This window comes from Toxorhynchites rutilus, chromosome 2 (genome assembly GCF_029784135.1).
Source record: "Toxorhynchites rutilus septentrionalis strain SRP chromosome 2, ASM2978413v1, whole genome shotgun sequence".
NCBI classification, from domain to species: domain Eukaryota; kingdom Metazoa; phylum Arthropoda; class Insecta; order Diptera; family Culicidae; genus Toxorhynchites; species Toxorhynchites rutilus.
Genome location: NC_073745.1, coordinates 61432163 through 61448246, shown reverse-complemented (window position 1 = coordinate 61448246; position 16084 = coordinate 61432163). Strand labels below are relative to the sequence as shown.

The window sequence follows — 16084 nt, the reverse complement described above, 5'->3', positions numbered from 1 at the left end:
TCGTTCGACCAAATCAACTTATTCCATCATCATTGATCCATGAAATGTGTTCCTGGACCCACTTCAATCTTTTTTTTAATACTTTTTGCGTACAACCTTGGTAACCAAGTGCTACTCTGCCTTTAAGACCTTTCTTATGAAGACGATTTCGGACGGGCTGTGATGTCAGGCCTTCTTCACGATAGCTCTGTCAATTGAGCACGAAAACTTCAAGAGCACTAAATGACAGCTAGACACAACGTTTACATTCGAGAATGTTGCCGAATACACACTGAAACTTTGTAAAACACACTTGAATCGTGGAATCACCAGAAAAACAAAAAAAAAAATTGTAAATGGTTGTATCTAGGACACGACCGCATATTTTCGACGTAGAACTACGCAATTACATTATGCAATCCAATGGTTTACCACTTCGAATATTATTGTAGAATGCATCGACATTTTTGTAATATATAATGTTCTTCGTTACAAATAAATTTGATGAACGTCATTTCACGTTTGATATGATGCCTAGGACTACCAAAATATGTGAATGGAATCAAACGATAATTGTATTTTACATTTTCCTCTGAAATTGTTGCACATCTCATTTTCACGTAGTTTTCGAACCGCGAAAGTTCATTCACCTCTAGTATCTGAAATGACGATTCTTCCAGGCTTCTCAGTTTAAAAATGCGTTTCCGGTCTGCACAACGACAAGCGAGTACAAAAGTACTCAACACCAAAAAATACCCCAACTTGCATGTATTCGCAAAGCGCATTCCCCCAGGCACATTGATTTTGAAGTCCGTGTTAGGGAAACACAGCTCGGTGGGAACAAAAATACCCCCCGACTTGCATGTATATTTGCAAAGCGGATTTCCAAAGGTACATCGATTTTGAAGTCTGTGTTGGGGAAACCATGAATCGGGCCAATCGAAACTTGGCAGTAAGAAGTTCTTCCAGTTTTCATGAATTTAAACCGTTTTGAGATTAGCGAATTGTAATGTATAACGTATCAAACAAATCTTAGAGAATTTCCAATTCGATTGGTATGCAAATAATGAGAATTTGTTCACAGTGAAAATAGTTATTAACGTTAACTTTATTTCATAAAAACGTGACCTGTTTTCTGATTTGGCACCCTTCCTGAAAGACGTAGTTCTACGTCAAAAAGTAAATTAGTAGGGGAGGGTGAATAGACTTTTTTTTTGCATACTGTCTAATATAAAATATTCTTCTCCTATGATTGATGAAAAAATGTCTACCGAGAAGTTTTGGTGCCTTCCCATGAAGTACTTCTACCACCTCTCTACATCAATTTAGACCTGAAGGAGAGATGGAGAATTATAAAGACTCTCGGTCACCATGTTTCCAGACCTTTCTGAACCAAAATTCACGTAAAGTTTGGTCGTTAGACCTGCCATTGAAAGACTTAGGGTTGAGAGTTGTCAATATCATGGGGACCATTAAAACGAAAGATAGATCGCATATAAAAGGTAATATGAATGATCCAGGTTACTCTAGTCCAACTTTGGCAACTTTCCTGAGAAGCGTTGAGCCGTGAGGTAAGAGCAAGGCAAACGCTAATGGGCAAACGAACTGATTATATTGTTAATACATTTGATACATTGATTGTTCCACAGAAGGTTAACGATGTAAAATATGATTTTTCATTTCCTCCCACTCGGTCTTATGAAGTAGATACTGATAATGCAAGGGCTTCCAGAATATGCTTATCTTTGCTGAATATGTAGGCTAGAGCGGATTCCACAAGACTACTGCTTGTTCGAACTTTCTGTATATCTTGGAGACTTTTTGAACTCAGTTTGTTTCTTGACTTTGTCAAAATGGAACTAAATAAATTGAAAACTCGTTCAATAGAGCATTGTGTTGCAGACACACCAAGAAGGATCTTAGCAATCGCCCAAAATTGCGGCTCCTCAAATCTCCTCGCTGTCCAGTACTGAATAACGTTGGAGGGTTTATCTGCATCGATTCTTCGTTGATATTGAATACTGCGAATCTTCAGTTCCAAGGAAGTCGATTGAATCGTTCGAGTAGCACCCAATTCAATGGTGCGAGTTAAATACTCATTCAGGCTGAATTTATCACAAGACGCAGTTTCTACACTCGAAGAAATGCTGATAGAGCAAACTCGATCCATTGAAATTGAGACGCGGATCAAAATAAACAACTGCCCGGAAGATATGATTACAAAACAGCTAATTTTGAAGACGATCCATTGATGCAATGAGCTTCGTTTTGAATCGATTAGAATCTTCCCGAATACTACCATATGCTCGAATCCATTCGATGTAGAAATCTGACAGATTTAACTCGAGTTTTTGTACAGCGATTGTGCATTGATACAATGGATTAAATGCAGCTACATATTCCTTAATAAAGTTCCAATAGTTTGATAGGTCTGAAAAGTGATAATAATTAATGCTAAGACTGAATAAAGACTTGAATATTCTAACACTAATAGTACCCAAGACAGAGTATCCGTGTTTTCCGTTTCCGTTAGTCCTTTTTTTAAGATCATGCAACATTTTATAATCTGAATTCCAACGAGTTTCGTTTGGAAGTGGTTGATATGAACCTCCGTCCCTGACGTCAAAGAACGCTTTATATTCAGTCGACCGGAACTTCTTCACCTTCTTCCTGATCATTTTCAGAATATCCTTGTGTTCGATCTCCTTGCAAACGTCGTGGACAACCAACTGAGTGGTGTGGGGTCCACAACGAATAGTGGTAATGAAAGCATTAGGTGCAAACTCCTCCAAAAGGCGCACCCGCTCCAGCGTATCAAGCGTATCAAAATCATCATCAGCGTCAAGTTCGTTAAACGTGGTTATGTCATCGTTCGCCACTTCTCCACGGTACTCAAATCCAACCTCCAATGGATATTCGATCTCATCTGATTGAATGTCAACTAATTTGACCATATTTGACGCGTTGTCAATTGTGATGGACATAATTTGCCACATTTCCAAGTCGAAGGTTTTCAACACAATAACCAGCTCTTCTTTGATGTTTTGGCTAGTGTGACGATTGTGCAGCTCAATAATACCTACAAGAAAGGGAATTATTAGCATAATTCATACAGCACATGTATCAAACGAAAGTCAAGGTCAACATTTGAAAAAGACGGAAGATCCTTCACGTTTAATTTCGTTCAAGATTCAAACTTTTTTCACAGATGCAAGTGATACAATAACACTTACCAAGATTTCGTTTCACAACAACTCCACTGTTGTTGATGTATTGACAGTTGATTCCCAACATGCTTCGATACAGTTTTGATACAATGTCTGATTTGAGTGAAATCAGCTTCCCGTTCAACTCTTGGTCTATCGTCCAGTCGATACCTTCTGCGGCTTTTGTCACATACTGAGTAATTTTGTGTTTATTGATGGTCAACTTATAGGCCCTGAGCAGTGGATCTACCACTTCCCGAAATCCGTCCCATTCCGTGGCTTCGAACGGAAGTCCATGTATGGTTATTAAAGGTACGCACCGTACGGGGCTAAAGTGAATTGCACTTCTGAGGTGACTTGTAACAAAAAAAAGCTTTATCATTACCAGCGGAAAATGCATCATTGCCAGAGTGTGTAGGCACCCTTCAGTGGGGAGAAGGGGGGTGATGTATGATGTTTTATGGGTGGAGATGAGTGGGTGTTATGGTCGAACATACCACGTGGAAATTTTTGGGAGGGATGAGACTGACAATATAATATATCTGAAAATGAAAATTCTTTTTTATTAACAAATCATTTCGAACACTCAAGTTACATTAGTTTTTCGCAATGGCGATATCGTAACCAAAGAGGTTTTACAGAGGTGTGATTATTGCTAGTTGAAAAAAAAACTCAATGTCCCACAGAAATTATTCCTACAATAATAATACATAATCTATATTCGCGGTATATAATTTCTTTTTTGACATATACATCTGATGCAGACTAAGACGCATTAATCCGGATACTGTCTGTTTAAATCCGTTGCTCCGTATTGAGTTAAATCGTGATGAACGGACACCAAATAATTTTTATTAATATAAATCAAGTTCATAAATACATATTTACCTTCACTTGATTTATTTGAAACTCATTGTTGAGAAAAAAATAATATTTATTTGAAGTTCATTGTAAAAACATAAACATAAACGAAACATCACCGTTATTGAATTGAATACATGGTGAAAATAAAAACATTTTTCATTCTAAATTATTTTTAAGCAATTGTTTATTTTTCATCCTCATCGGTTCTGAGGATTCCAACGCTTTGCTTTGGAGCGCTGTTGTTTCGTTGCGCTGTTGTGGGGTTCGAAGAGACATGCTCATGGAGCTAGAATCCCAATCTCTTTCTGCCAGTTTTGCAATTTGATTGAATTTGTGCTAGAGGTTGTTGGCTTCCGCAAAATCAAACGCCAGACGACGTGAATCTTTGAGAGTAATACCATAGAAAGCTTTGTCCAGTGCTCTGCAGTGGTCCGCTAGATCCTCAGACTGCTCACTCGTGAATACTTGTCTGAACCGCCCTAGCTGCTCGCTGGCACATCCCAGCAGATCCCAGCAGAAACGTCAATAAAAGAAGATTCAAATCATAAATCACTCACTGACATAAGCCTCTTCCTTAGAGCTGATTCATAAATATCGAGGTCTGCCGCAATCCGATGCTTCAAGACTCCCTTCCGAAGCCTCTGTCGGGCTATTTGAGCAATTCTGAATCAGTTTTCTTGTTGTGGGTCCCGTTAAAAATTTGGTTCAAAAGATTTTATAATTTTTTTCAGATCAATACTCTGGTGCGAACTTTTGCCTCACAAGCAATTTTTGAACTAATCGAATTTTTAAAAAAAGATCTTGAACTTTTTCACAAAAACAAATACGCACTATCATCTACTATAGTATGAAGGTTTCCTTGACAGTGTAGTTTCGAACTTTCCAGTTATTGTAGGTAAGTTAATCATCATCTCCAAAACATAAAAAAAATAGATCAAAACATCGCAAAACTCTTTTTATCTCATAACTTTCTGCCATAAGCCCCCTTTTGTACAACTTCTATGTAACGACATCGACAATTGCCTTACACAAAATTGCAGCCTAAGACAACTTGCAGATGATGGAGTGGTGTCAGTCGTAGGATCAAACGAATCCGACCCTTACAAGATACTTTGAACAATTTTTCAACCTGGGCCATTGGGCTAGGGATCGAATTCTCCACGGAGAAAACAGAGATGGTGGTTTTTTCTAGGAAGCATAGACCAGCAAAACCAAAGCTTCAACTTTTGGGTAAACCGATCACTCATGCTATGTCATTCAAGTATCTTGGGGTCTGGTTCGACTCCAAATGTACTTGGGGGGCCCATATTAGGTATCTGAGTAAAAAATGTCAACAAAGAATAAACTTTCTCCGTACAATTACCGGCACCTGGTGGGGAGCCCATCCCGAAGATCTTATAATGTTGTATCGAACAACTATTCTCTCAGTGATGGAGTATGGCAGTTTCTGCTTTCAATCAGCTGCCAAAACACACCTCATTAAACTCGAGCGAATTCAGTATCTTTGTCTCCGTATCGCGTTGGGATGTATGCCCTCAACGCATACCATGAGCCTCGAGGTTTTGGCAGGCGTACTCCCAATAAAAAATCGCTTCAATTTATTATCTCTTCGGTTCTTCATCCGGTGTAAGGTCATGAACCCATTGGTGATCGGAAATTTTGAGCAGCTGAGCGAGCTAAATTTTCATTCTGGATTTATGAGCTCATATCATGAATTCATCTCCATGCAGGTTGATCCTTCTTCGTATATTCCCAACCGTGTTTGTTTCCCTGACTACATCAATTCCTCTGTACATTTTGATCTGTTCATGAAGGAGAAAATCCATGATATTCCAGATTACCTTCTATCGGGGATCGTTCCTACGATCGTCAATGCAAAGTATTGGCGTATCAATTGTGATAATATGTACTTTACTGATGGGTCCTCTATGAATGAGTCCACAGGATTTGGAGTGTTCAACGTATTTTTTAGCACCTCACACAGTCTTCAGAATCCTTGCTCGGTATATATTGCTGAATTGGCAGCGATATACTGGGCGCTGGACAGCGTCGCCTCACGACCTGTTGAACACTATTACATTATAACGGATAGTCTTAGCTCTGTCGAAGCTATCCGTTCAGTGAGGCCGGAAAAGCACTCGCCGTACTTCCTTGAGAGAATACGAGAAATTTTGAGTGCTTTAACCAGACGCTGTTATGTCATTACCTTTGTCTGGGTCCCTTCACATTGCTCAATTCCGGGTAATGAGAGGGCTGACTCATTAGCAAAGGTAGGTGCAATTGAAGGCGAAATTTATCAGTGTCAAATCGCCTTCAATGAATTTTATTCTTTAGTTCGTAAAAATACCATTGTTAACTGGCAACGCAAATGGAACGAAGATGAATTGGGCCGGTGGCTCCACTCAATTATCCCTAAGGTTAGCCTTAAACCATGGTTCAAAAGTCTGGACTTGAGTCGGGACTTTATTCGCACCTTCTCCCGATTCATGTCCAATCACTGTTCGTTAAACGCGCTACTCTTTCGTTTTAATCTTGCCGACAGCAATATCTGTGCCTGTGGCCAACGTTACCACGACATCGAACACGTTGTTTGGTCGTGCGAGGAGTATCTTGTTGCCAGATCGAATTTAGAAAACTCTCTTCGGGCTAGAGGAAGGCAGCCCAATGTGCCGGTGAGAGATGTGTTGGCTGGTTTAGACCTTTATTACATGTCCCAAATATATGTCTTCCTAAAAGTTATCGATCTTCGTGTCTGATTGTCCTTATATCCTTATATTCTCCTTTTCCTTTTCCTTCGCGAGAAATCAAATCCCTTCTTATTAACAATAGAATAAGGTGAAATGTAAATACATATTAGATATAAGATAGGCTTAAGAATTGAGTATAATGAATGTGAGTGTGAATGTGAGAGTGAACATTGTCAACATATCCTTTTATCCCTTCCTTTTCCTGAAGAAAATATGTCACCCTTCTAAACTCGAGTAGACCGCGAGTAATCCGTTTTCTACACCATTAACATTAGAATTAAGGAAAAATGTTTATATATACTTGTAACAATACAGTCAGGAGTTTGGCTCCTTTAAACTTATGTAACTGAGCCTGTAAAAATAAACGATTTAATAATAAAAAAAAAAACTTTCTGCCACTTTCATGAATTGTATCTTGTTTATATGAATGAGTGAGCTGCTGGTATGATAATATATCAAACGAATACACTGTTGTCGAAATTTTATGCTCGTTTGCTTCAAAATGGCCAATGCACACTTTTGCCCCGTGCGCACCTTGGCCCGCACTACTCTAATTGTCAATGTGAAGAATCGCCTGTGGCTGCATTCAGTGTGTCCAATATAGAAGATGCATTACGTGCATTGGCAATAAGAACATAAATCTCGACATATGGTCAGCTTGTTCTCGCGAGAACAAGAATAAATCCTTTCCTTAAAAACATGGTGCTTTTCAGGGGTACCGAACTTTTATCTAAATAGAAATTCTGTATTAATATCCGAAACAACAAAAAGCAAATTGATCTTTATAATTTGTTTGCCAGCAGGGAACTTGTGTGAATCTAGAAGTGTTTATTTCCGACTTTCCGATCGATCACTAAAGTTTTGGAAATTCGTGCATCGTTTTCGGGTTAAATTAGCCGTCGAAGTACAATACGCAGTAATCTGGATGGGAAGAAGGAATTTTCCAAAAGGGAGAACTGTTTTCTTCGGTGAAAACTGGAGGCGAAAGTTCGTTCCACTGTGATGCTATGTTTGCTGTGAATACAACTGATTTCGAATTTTCTAATGCCGTTCTGCGAAAGGTAGTATTTTTTGTAAATTATTTCTCAGGGAATAATTGTTTTGTGAGCGTTGGAAATGTAATTTTGTTAAGAGATACAGAAAAAATTTACAGCCCAAGGTGTAGACCCCGGTTATGTCCCAGACACTATCCACCCGATCTTTTTCAAGAACATCGTTCGTCTTAGAATAAATAGCGAACTACCAAAAGAACGGTGGTATATTTTCAATCAGTTGGATTCACGATCCTTGGCAGCAACAAACTTGAAAGAAATCCGATTAATCATTCCGATTGGAACATTCATTCTGAAGATGTCAAAATCAGAACCCGCGGGAGGAAACGCAGTATGACGATGGACGATTGCAGAAAATGCAGCTCTCTGCATTCGTTCTTCGTCATGCGGAAAGCGCAATGGTTGATTGTGATGAATGTTGCTTGATGGTGTCATTTTTCATGTGTGCAGAGCGAATGACAGCAAAGAAATCCAACAGCATTCTTGCCCGGTTGACCTGCCTGCTGGTTAGGTTTGAGCCATAATGGATCCAAATTGGGTTCGTGAAGCTTGGAGAGGAAAATAATATACAAGAAAAATACTGCGCCATAAACAACAGGAAGTGATGACAGAGAAAATATTTGATCCTAAATTAATGTTTAGATGTTTTGCTAGAGTTCATCTTTGGCGAACACTCAAACACTAATTAGTCAAGCTATAATGAAAATGTCTGGAAACTGGAATAAGCTCGAAATTTTCTTTTTTCTAACACACCTAGCGTAACTCGATCGCACTTATTCAACACGAGTTACATATTTTAAAGCGTCTCAAAAAAGTATTTCGGAGAACAAAAGATTCCTTTTTACTACACCTCATAAATTTATAGTCTCGATTGATAGCTATTGTGGTAGATACATTTACCATTTCACGTTCCGTTCATGTGTATTTAGTGTGCTTTATGTTGAAGGAAGTTAAAGAGAACACTTATGCTTCTTGGTGCCATCTGGTCGAACGGCTGTCACACATATTCAAAATATTTTAGATGTGTCAGTTAATAAAAACTGTCTTAACCAGGCTCGGTTCAAAAATAATGAAATAAAATATTTTTCGATTATACTCATCGATTGCATTCCCCCACAAAGCAATAAACAAGATATTTGCATACAATTCAGCCTCTATGGCAGGGGTTCTCAAACTCTTTTGGGCAAGAGACACCTTTTCGAGAATTAAGTCATACCTTAGACCCCCATAGCCAAATTTCTTTGAGAATCCTATCTTTAGTTTTTTTTTCTTACTGAATTTTTATCAATCTGAAAAGCAGTTGGTTAAATGAATAAACTTGAAATTATTTTTTCACGAAGGCGATCTGGCATAGTGGTAACATCCGCACCTCTCACGCAAAAGGTCACGAGCAGGGGTACCAAATGTACTGCATCACGACAGTAATCTCATGACTGTCGCCACCATTGTCCCGTGACAGTCACGCGATTGAATTTTTACTACAGTCACACAGTGGAAATGTTATGCGACATTTATTGTTACTGTCGTGTACTGTACACGAATACATTCCCATGTGAGAGTATTTTGGTCTTTCGTCTGCGACAGACCCGTTTGCTCATTAGTGATGTTTTTGTAGATTCTGAATGCAATAGTTATACGTTGCTACCGTCGTTGATGACTTTTTTCCCTCGTGCTGATGATGTCGGGTGTCTTAGTATGTATTTTTCCACTACAACGTCATTTTATTTCATTTCATTTTCGCAAACTAAAGAGATTAATCTGCTGTGCAGCGAAGAAATAATAACAATTAATAACTGGCGAATTCTGCAGCATATTCCGATATGGGAAAATTTAATTTGTCGATGACGCGGCTATTCTATGTAGAGAAGTTTTCGGGGGAAATAGTGTGAGAAAACAGAAGAGAATCTGTTGAAAGAGGTGCGTGGTGAAGTGTCGTGGGTGGAAGTCGTGTGAATGAAAGTTACGCGGATGCAACTGTAGGGCCAGATTAGAATGCGGCTGGGGGAAGTGTTGCGCACTTAGCAATGTAGGTTTGGACATGAAGGAGATTTTATTTTATTTATGAATAAAATATGTTTAGCGCGTAATCTGAATATTATCAGCAAAATTTTAGTATTATTATCATTATTACTAACTGACCCGGTAAACGTTATGCTGCCATTTAGATAATTTTTAGCGAATATATTCGTTGTTATATGAAAAACAACAAGTGTATTGCAAGTGTATTTCATATTCATATCGATATACTGAATTTGAAATACAGCCACCTTACTGCCCTCATTCACGGACTTGCAAATGTATTTAATGCTTTTCACGGAACTACAGAACTGCAGAACATTAATATATATGTTGTTCATGCAAGATTTTATTACTCTGTTACATAGAACACATGTTTGATACGGTAGAGTGTGGCTAGGATGCATAGCTCGATTGAACTTGAGTCGTCGAACGGATTACAGAATGCAAAATTGCGATCCGTTCGGGTAATTCTAACTCGATTGTATTTCAGAATACGACGTTATACTTTTACCTGGTGAATTAGGTTTGCCTGGTTGATTCTTGCTTTGAAATATATGATTCATTGACATTCAAAACTATAATTATATCATGATCTGAAGAATTTTCCACATATAGAGATATTTTGATTTGAACATTCAGCTATTTTTGAAAGTGTGAAGTTAATAAAAAAAACATTGCCTTTTTTTATGTACAAATTTATTTCCATGAAATCCTCTACGTGCGAAAATTTTCGTTATACTTGTTTCATTTGCGATTTTTTCGGGAATCTGTTTAATGGGGGAATCAACTCTGGTAAATCGAAAAAAGGGTTTTATGCAATGTTGTACCAGAAGGATTCTTCGATATTTCATTTCGTTGAAAATCTGCAGTAAAAACTATGGGGTCATCTCAAGAGTAACATGGCTGTACGAATCTTTAAGCGCATTTTTTCAGCTGGTGGTACGTTTATCTCAGAATCTAGTGGACCAATTTAGCAGAAGTTTTTTTTCAGCATGCAAAAATGAATTCTGACTTACGAAAAGGACCTATCTGCTTTGATCGATTATCATCATTGATAACTTCTCTGATAACCACGGCCTTACGATTTTTGATGAAATTTTTTTTTATTATTCAAATGGCCGACATTTTGTCAATTTTCATAATGTTCAAAAACCGCTACGTAACAATTCAGATAATAAGATTTTTACATGCTAAAAAAATCAGCCATATCGGTCCACTGGATTATGAGAAAAACGTACAACTAGCAAGAAAATGTTTTAAAGATTTAAAAAAAAAAATCTTTCAAATGAAAGCAACATAATTGGCTCACGTAGCGTACTTTTTAGTGTAGAGGCAGTTTAGTTCTATAACTCTGTCATTGTTAAAATTCGAACATATGCGTAGGAGGGTTTTTTTCCATGAAATATGATCATCTATCACCTCCTGAGAGATTCTGGGAAAATATATTAATTCTTCAAAAATTATATGCTTGAAAAACAAATTAAAAAAAACATTTTTTGACTCGATTATATACAGGATTCTATTATATACAGTGAAAAGAAATCGGAGACTGTATATAATCGAGTTCGCGCTGCATTAGTTTCCAACTTGGAGGATAAATCTAAACACTCCCAACACTGAGTATTTCCGACGTCACCAATATATTATCGAAGAAACTCTCGCCTAGAATTATTAAGCTGTGCGTGTTTTTCTCATATGAATTGTTGGTCATTTGTGTATCTGGATTCAGGCATCCCAACAGTAAAGCATTCTTATTACAGTCGATATGAAATTAACTCGGCTTCCTATGTGTGCACGCAACTAGTGATCACAGCCATATGTCCGATACACATCTCAAAGCGTACTGGTGAAGAAGCACAAACGCATAAGATACAGGCTAGCATTACGATCGCCAGAAAAATGTCATGACATTCTTCTGCTGACAGTCACGTGTGACAGTAACCCGGGTAAACCGATGAGATTCATTGCTTCGTCAGCGACTGTTACGGCGACAGAGCGAGCGGAATAGCAGACACGAAAAAATCGGAAACGAACAGTCTCCACGGCTCACTACGGTCGGGCACGACAAATTAGATGAATTCGACGAAACACCGACTGTTGCTGTATAGTATTACTTTATGCATTCATGCTCTGTCGCTTGTATACGAGTGTAGCGCGCTCACAGAGACTGTCGATTCAATTTCATACCGACCGTTATGAAAATGCAGTACTTTTGGGATGCCTGGTTCAATTCACTCTCCCGACATTCTTCCAAAAAATGGAAGTAATGTGACAAACCAGCCAAAAGTGTCGAAGGTCACTATATTATAGAAAAAAAAAATCGTTCGTCGATTTTCAAATTCAATCAACTTTTCTTGCATTATAACATTGGCTCATTCCATGGATGTTATATTGTACTGATTTATCATTCATAGAGGAATTTGAAAATTTTGAAGATCTAAAAACATTTTAGTAAAATCCTTGTGTAATGCGTCCAAGTGAGTGACATATGATGATATAACATGGTCTTGAAGCTATTGTGATAATTTTGAGAAACTGTGAATATTCTCTTATGCTTAAATTTTGTTTTGAAAGTTTTGTTAGAAGGGCCGATATTATTGATTTTGATAGCTGAAACACAATCGCAAAAAAACTGATAATCTTGCTATGCAAGAGACTCTTGGTGATCAACGAACTCCAACGTGTAGAAGTAACCGAGTGAAGATTTCGTCGATTTTCTCATATAGCTGAGCGAATAATCGAGTGTTCAAAAAATTGCTTCGAAGGTTTTTGATAGCACTCATAACATATAGTAAAAACTGATGCGATCTAGGGCTCAGTTTTTTTGGTACTAAATGCTGTCTGTGAATCACGCAGTGAATGGCCAGTATCTTACGCATTTGTAACTTTGAGTGAGCTGTAAAACCACGATGACGACCAACCATAGATGATGCAAATTATGTTTGGTGACGTTCGGATGGCTTTTTAAAAAAGCAGAGTCGTCCTGAACGGAGTCAAAATGTGAACTGATTTATTATTTCTTTGATTGAACACTGTTTCATGGTTGGGCCTAAAATGTGCTTACACTATGTTTTTTGATACATTTGTTACTTCTGCTGATTATTGCAAAAAATGTGTTAGCGACTCGGTGCACTAGGTCGCGACGTTCCCCGCTATCGGTGTACCGTGCCTGGGTGGTAACTTGCACCATCAGTCTCAACGTTCTTCCATGGAGTAGCTTTTTCAGTAAAGAAAACCGATCGATTCTCCTCCGATATCAGTCTTCATATATGTAGCAAAAATCATTTCTTGGTACATATTTTCATCTTTAATATATCGAATATACCCTAACAACAGAGCTTCATTGCTGGGTAATGTAGGCTCGTCCAGCTGGAGAGAAAATTGGTTGGATTATAATAAATTGAATAATAGAATAATATTTTTCCCTCTTCGCGACCCACCTCAAGTCTCCTGAAATAATTCAAAAAAAATTGTTAAGCCATGCACATAGATGACCAAGCATTTTGTATTTTTTTTTTCAATCACCTTATTCTAGTTCACTTCATTTAGCTATGTAAATATCTTGTTATCTCTTGAATTGAATTAGAAGTTGAGTGCATTATTATTCAAGCTCCAACGTATTTCAGAATGCATATGAAATTGCAACCTAAGGGCAAACTTTTTATACAGTAAAATAGCAGGAGCATGTTTGGACATCCTTCGTCTTAAATCGCGTATTTGTTTAAAATGCAGAGAAATGTTAAACATGCCTGAAGGACTCGTACGCTCAAACACATTATCTTGCACGAACCTGTTCATGTTTTTTTACTTGCCGATTTTTTCGTCTTGTACTTTTTGTACTTTTTTATTTTCATCTTGTGAACACTCATCTTCTTGTTGAGTTTTTAAAATATACAGCAATAATATTTTCTACTAAGACATTTGTCATTCTCAGGGTTGCCACATATACAGAATATTCTGTATTTTAAAAATTTTTCGCCAAACAGAATAACAGATTTTCTGCAAAGATACAGAATTGAAAGATATTTTTTCAAATTCAAATTTAAATGTTAAACTAATCACAGTTCATTTTCTTTGTCAACCTTCTTACTAATAAACTTTATTTTTTTATCGTTGAGTCATGAGTCATCAAGGTACATTGATTTATAAAAATACTGAACCATATTGGGCACCTTACACGATCAAAATTATTGACAACAAGTGTCTTCAATATCGTGACAGCTAGGCTTTCGACATCCGATCTAACCTCAATCAATATTTTGCCACCTTACACGGTCAATATCGCCCTTAACCTGAGACAACGAAAGTATCCGCGATGGCTCGTGGCGACATTCGAGTTTGGGATCCAAGCTATTCTTCATCAGATTAGAAGGCTCAAAGGCAATTTTTAATTGGTAAAATTTGAATGAGAATATCTACTTGGTATTATTTAATTACTTGAAGCACTTATTCTTAACCCTAACTTAACCTATTTCCTCTGAATTTTCAGATATTCCTACTAAAACTTATCATTATAATAGAGAGTCAATTTCAGACACAATTTTTGTATAGGTTTTTTTCACTACATGCATCCAAAAGTGATTTGCATTCACATAGAATACTAATTTGATTCAGAAAAGTAAATTTTCATCCATAATATACACTTTAAAATCCGTTTTTCTTTCTAAAAAACACATCATAATACTCGCTTCATAAATACAGACTGTTCCTTTCAGTTTCAGAGATGCCAGATTATTTTACAAGCAAGTTATATAGGGTTGGGGAAAAATAAATGTCGTATTTCTGATCGAAAATTGACGCTTTATTTAACATACTTAAAATATTCCAAATTTAGGCCAAATATGCGCCGTTTTGTTCGCAAATTTGTTGTCATTTAGAAGGCAACTTCATTTACCCCATCAAACCAACCGCCCTCCCACCTTATAAAGCCCCCCCCCCCCTCCTTATTTGCAAAAAACTCAGACAGCCTCTTTTGAGGCCAACTTAGTACCACCAAGAGCGTTTTGCATGGACCGGAAGAGATGATAATCACTTGGAACCAGGTCCGAACTATGCGGTGGGTGCAATAGGACATCCCATCCGAGCTCCCGTAGCTTCTGGTGGGTCATCAAAGATGTGTGAGGCCGAGCGTTGTCCTGGTGGAAAACAACACCATTTCTATTGATCATTTCTGGCCGCTTCTGGTCAATCGCCTGCTTCAAACGGTCAAGCTGCTCACAGTAGAGAACCGTGTTGAGGGTCTGGCCATCGTTGAGCAGCTCATAGTGGGTGATTCCCTTCCAATCCCACCAAACACACAGCAAAACCTTCCTGGTCGTCAATCCGGGCTTGACGATGGTTTGGGCCGGCTCTCCGCGCTTCGACCACGACTTTTTTCGCTTTAGGTTGTCGTACGTGATCCAGTTTTCATCACCAGTCACTATCTTCGTCAAAAATGGGTCGAGTTCTTTCCGTTTCAGCAGTGCATCGCAGGCGTTGATTCGGTCTAAAAGTTCTGTTTGCGTCAACTCGTGTGGCACCCATACAACCAGCTTTGTTTGGAATCCAATCTTCTGCAAATGGTTCCAAACGGTTTTATGGTCTATACCCAGTTCCTGGCCAATCGAGCGAGTGCTCACATGCGTGGATTATTCGCGACTGTGAGTTCCATAGTAAAACAATAGGTCTTTTCGGAATTTGTTAGTGAGGGATAGGCCCATGCTCTTTTGTTTTGGTTATGGTTTTTACATTATTTAGCCACTGGTGTACACGACCTTATAGATGGATAGTTCAATGATTTCTGTATTGATAAAACATGGTTTTTATGTTGAAACATCAATTTTTTTCGTGTTTGCACCTCTTTTTTGGTCCTTTAACACTTAGACGGTCATACTACGGTACTACTGAACTCAAAAATTATTCCGCTGGGGCCATGAGTGCAGCACTGCATGCGAAATCTTCCAAAGTTTCAAAGGTGTGCGCTACAATACATGTTTTACGTTAAAACTAATGTGTTAGTTTTTACCCTTAGATGGCAGATGGGGCTGACATTTTATGCTAGATGGGTTCCTAGCACCATTTAGTATAAGAATCATCCATTGAACGCTCCAGGTTTTTACAAACTTTTTGGCCAAAACACCATGGCGGTGAGTTTGCCCGACTATTCCGCGGATAATCGGGTTTCTACTGTACCTTGAAAAAACACATGATGTTTTTCCGTCTGTAATTTTCCTAGATC

At 38.1% G+C, this 16084-nt stretch overlaps 2 protein-coding genes and 1 pseudogene across 10 annotated transcripts in view; 2 read left to right on the top strand and 1 right to left on the bottom strand.

Moving 5' to 3' along the window:
* LOC129771049 (whirlin) overlaps positions 1–16084 on the top strand; it is a 550739-nt gene that overhangs the window by 147500 nt on the left and 387155 nt on the right. The window lies entirely within an intron of this gene.
* LOC129765789 (uncharacterized) overlaps positions 1676–16084 on the bottom strand; it is a 35250-nt gene continuing 20841 nt past the window's right edge. Inside the window, 4 exon segments of the mRNA XM_055766217.1 lie at positions 1676–2123; positions 2125–2410; positions 2477–3058; positions 3213–3608. Coding sequence (XP_055622192.1) covers positions 1676–2123; positions 2125–2410; positions 2477–3058; positions 3213–3608 — 1712 coding nt within the window.
* Positions 3784–3907, top strand: LOC129772192 (U4 spliceosomal RNA; annotated as a pseudogene).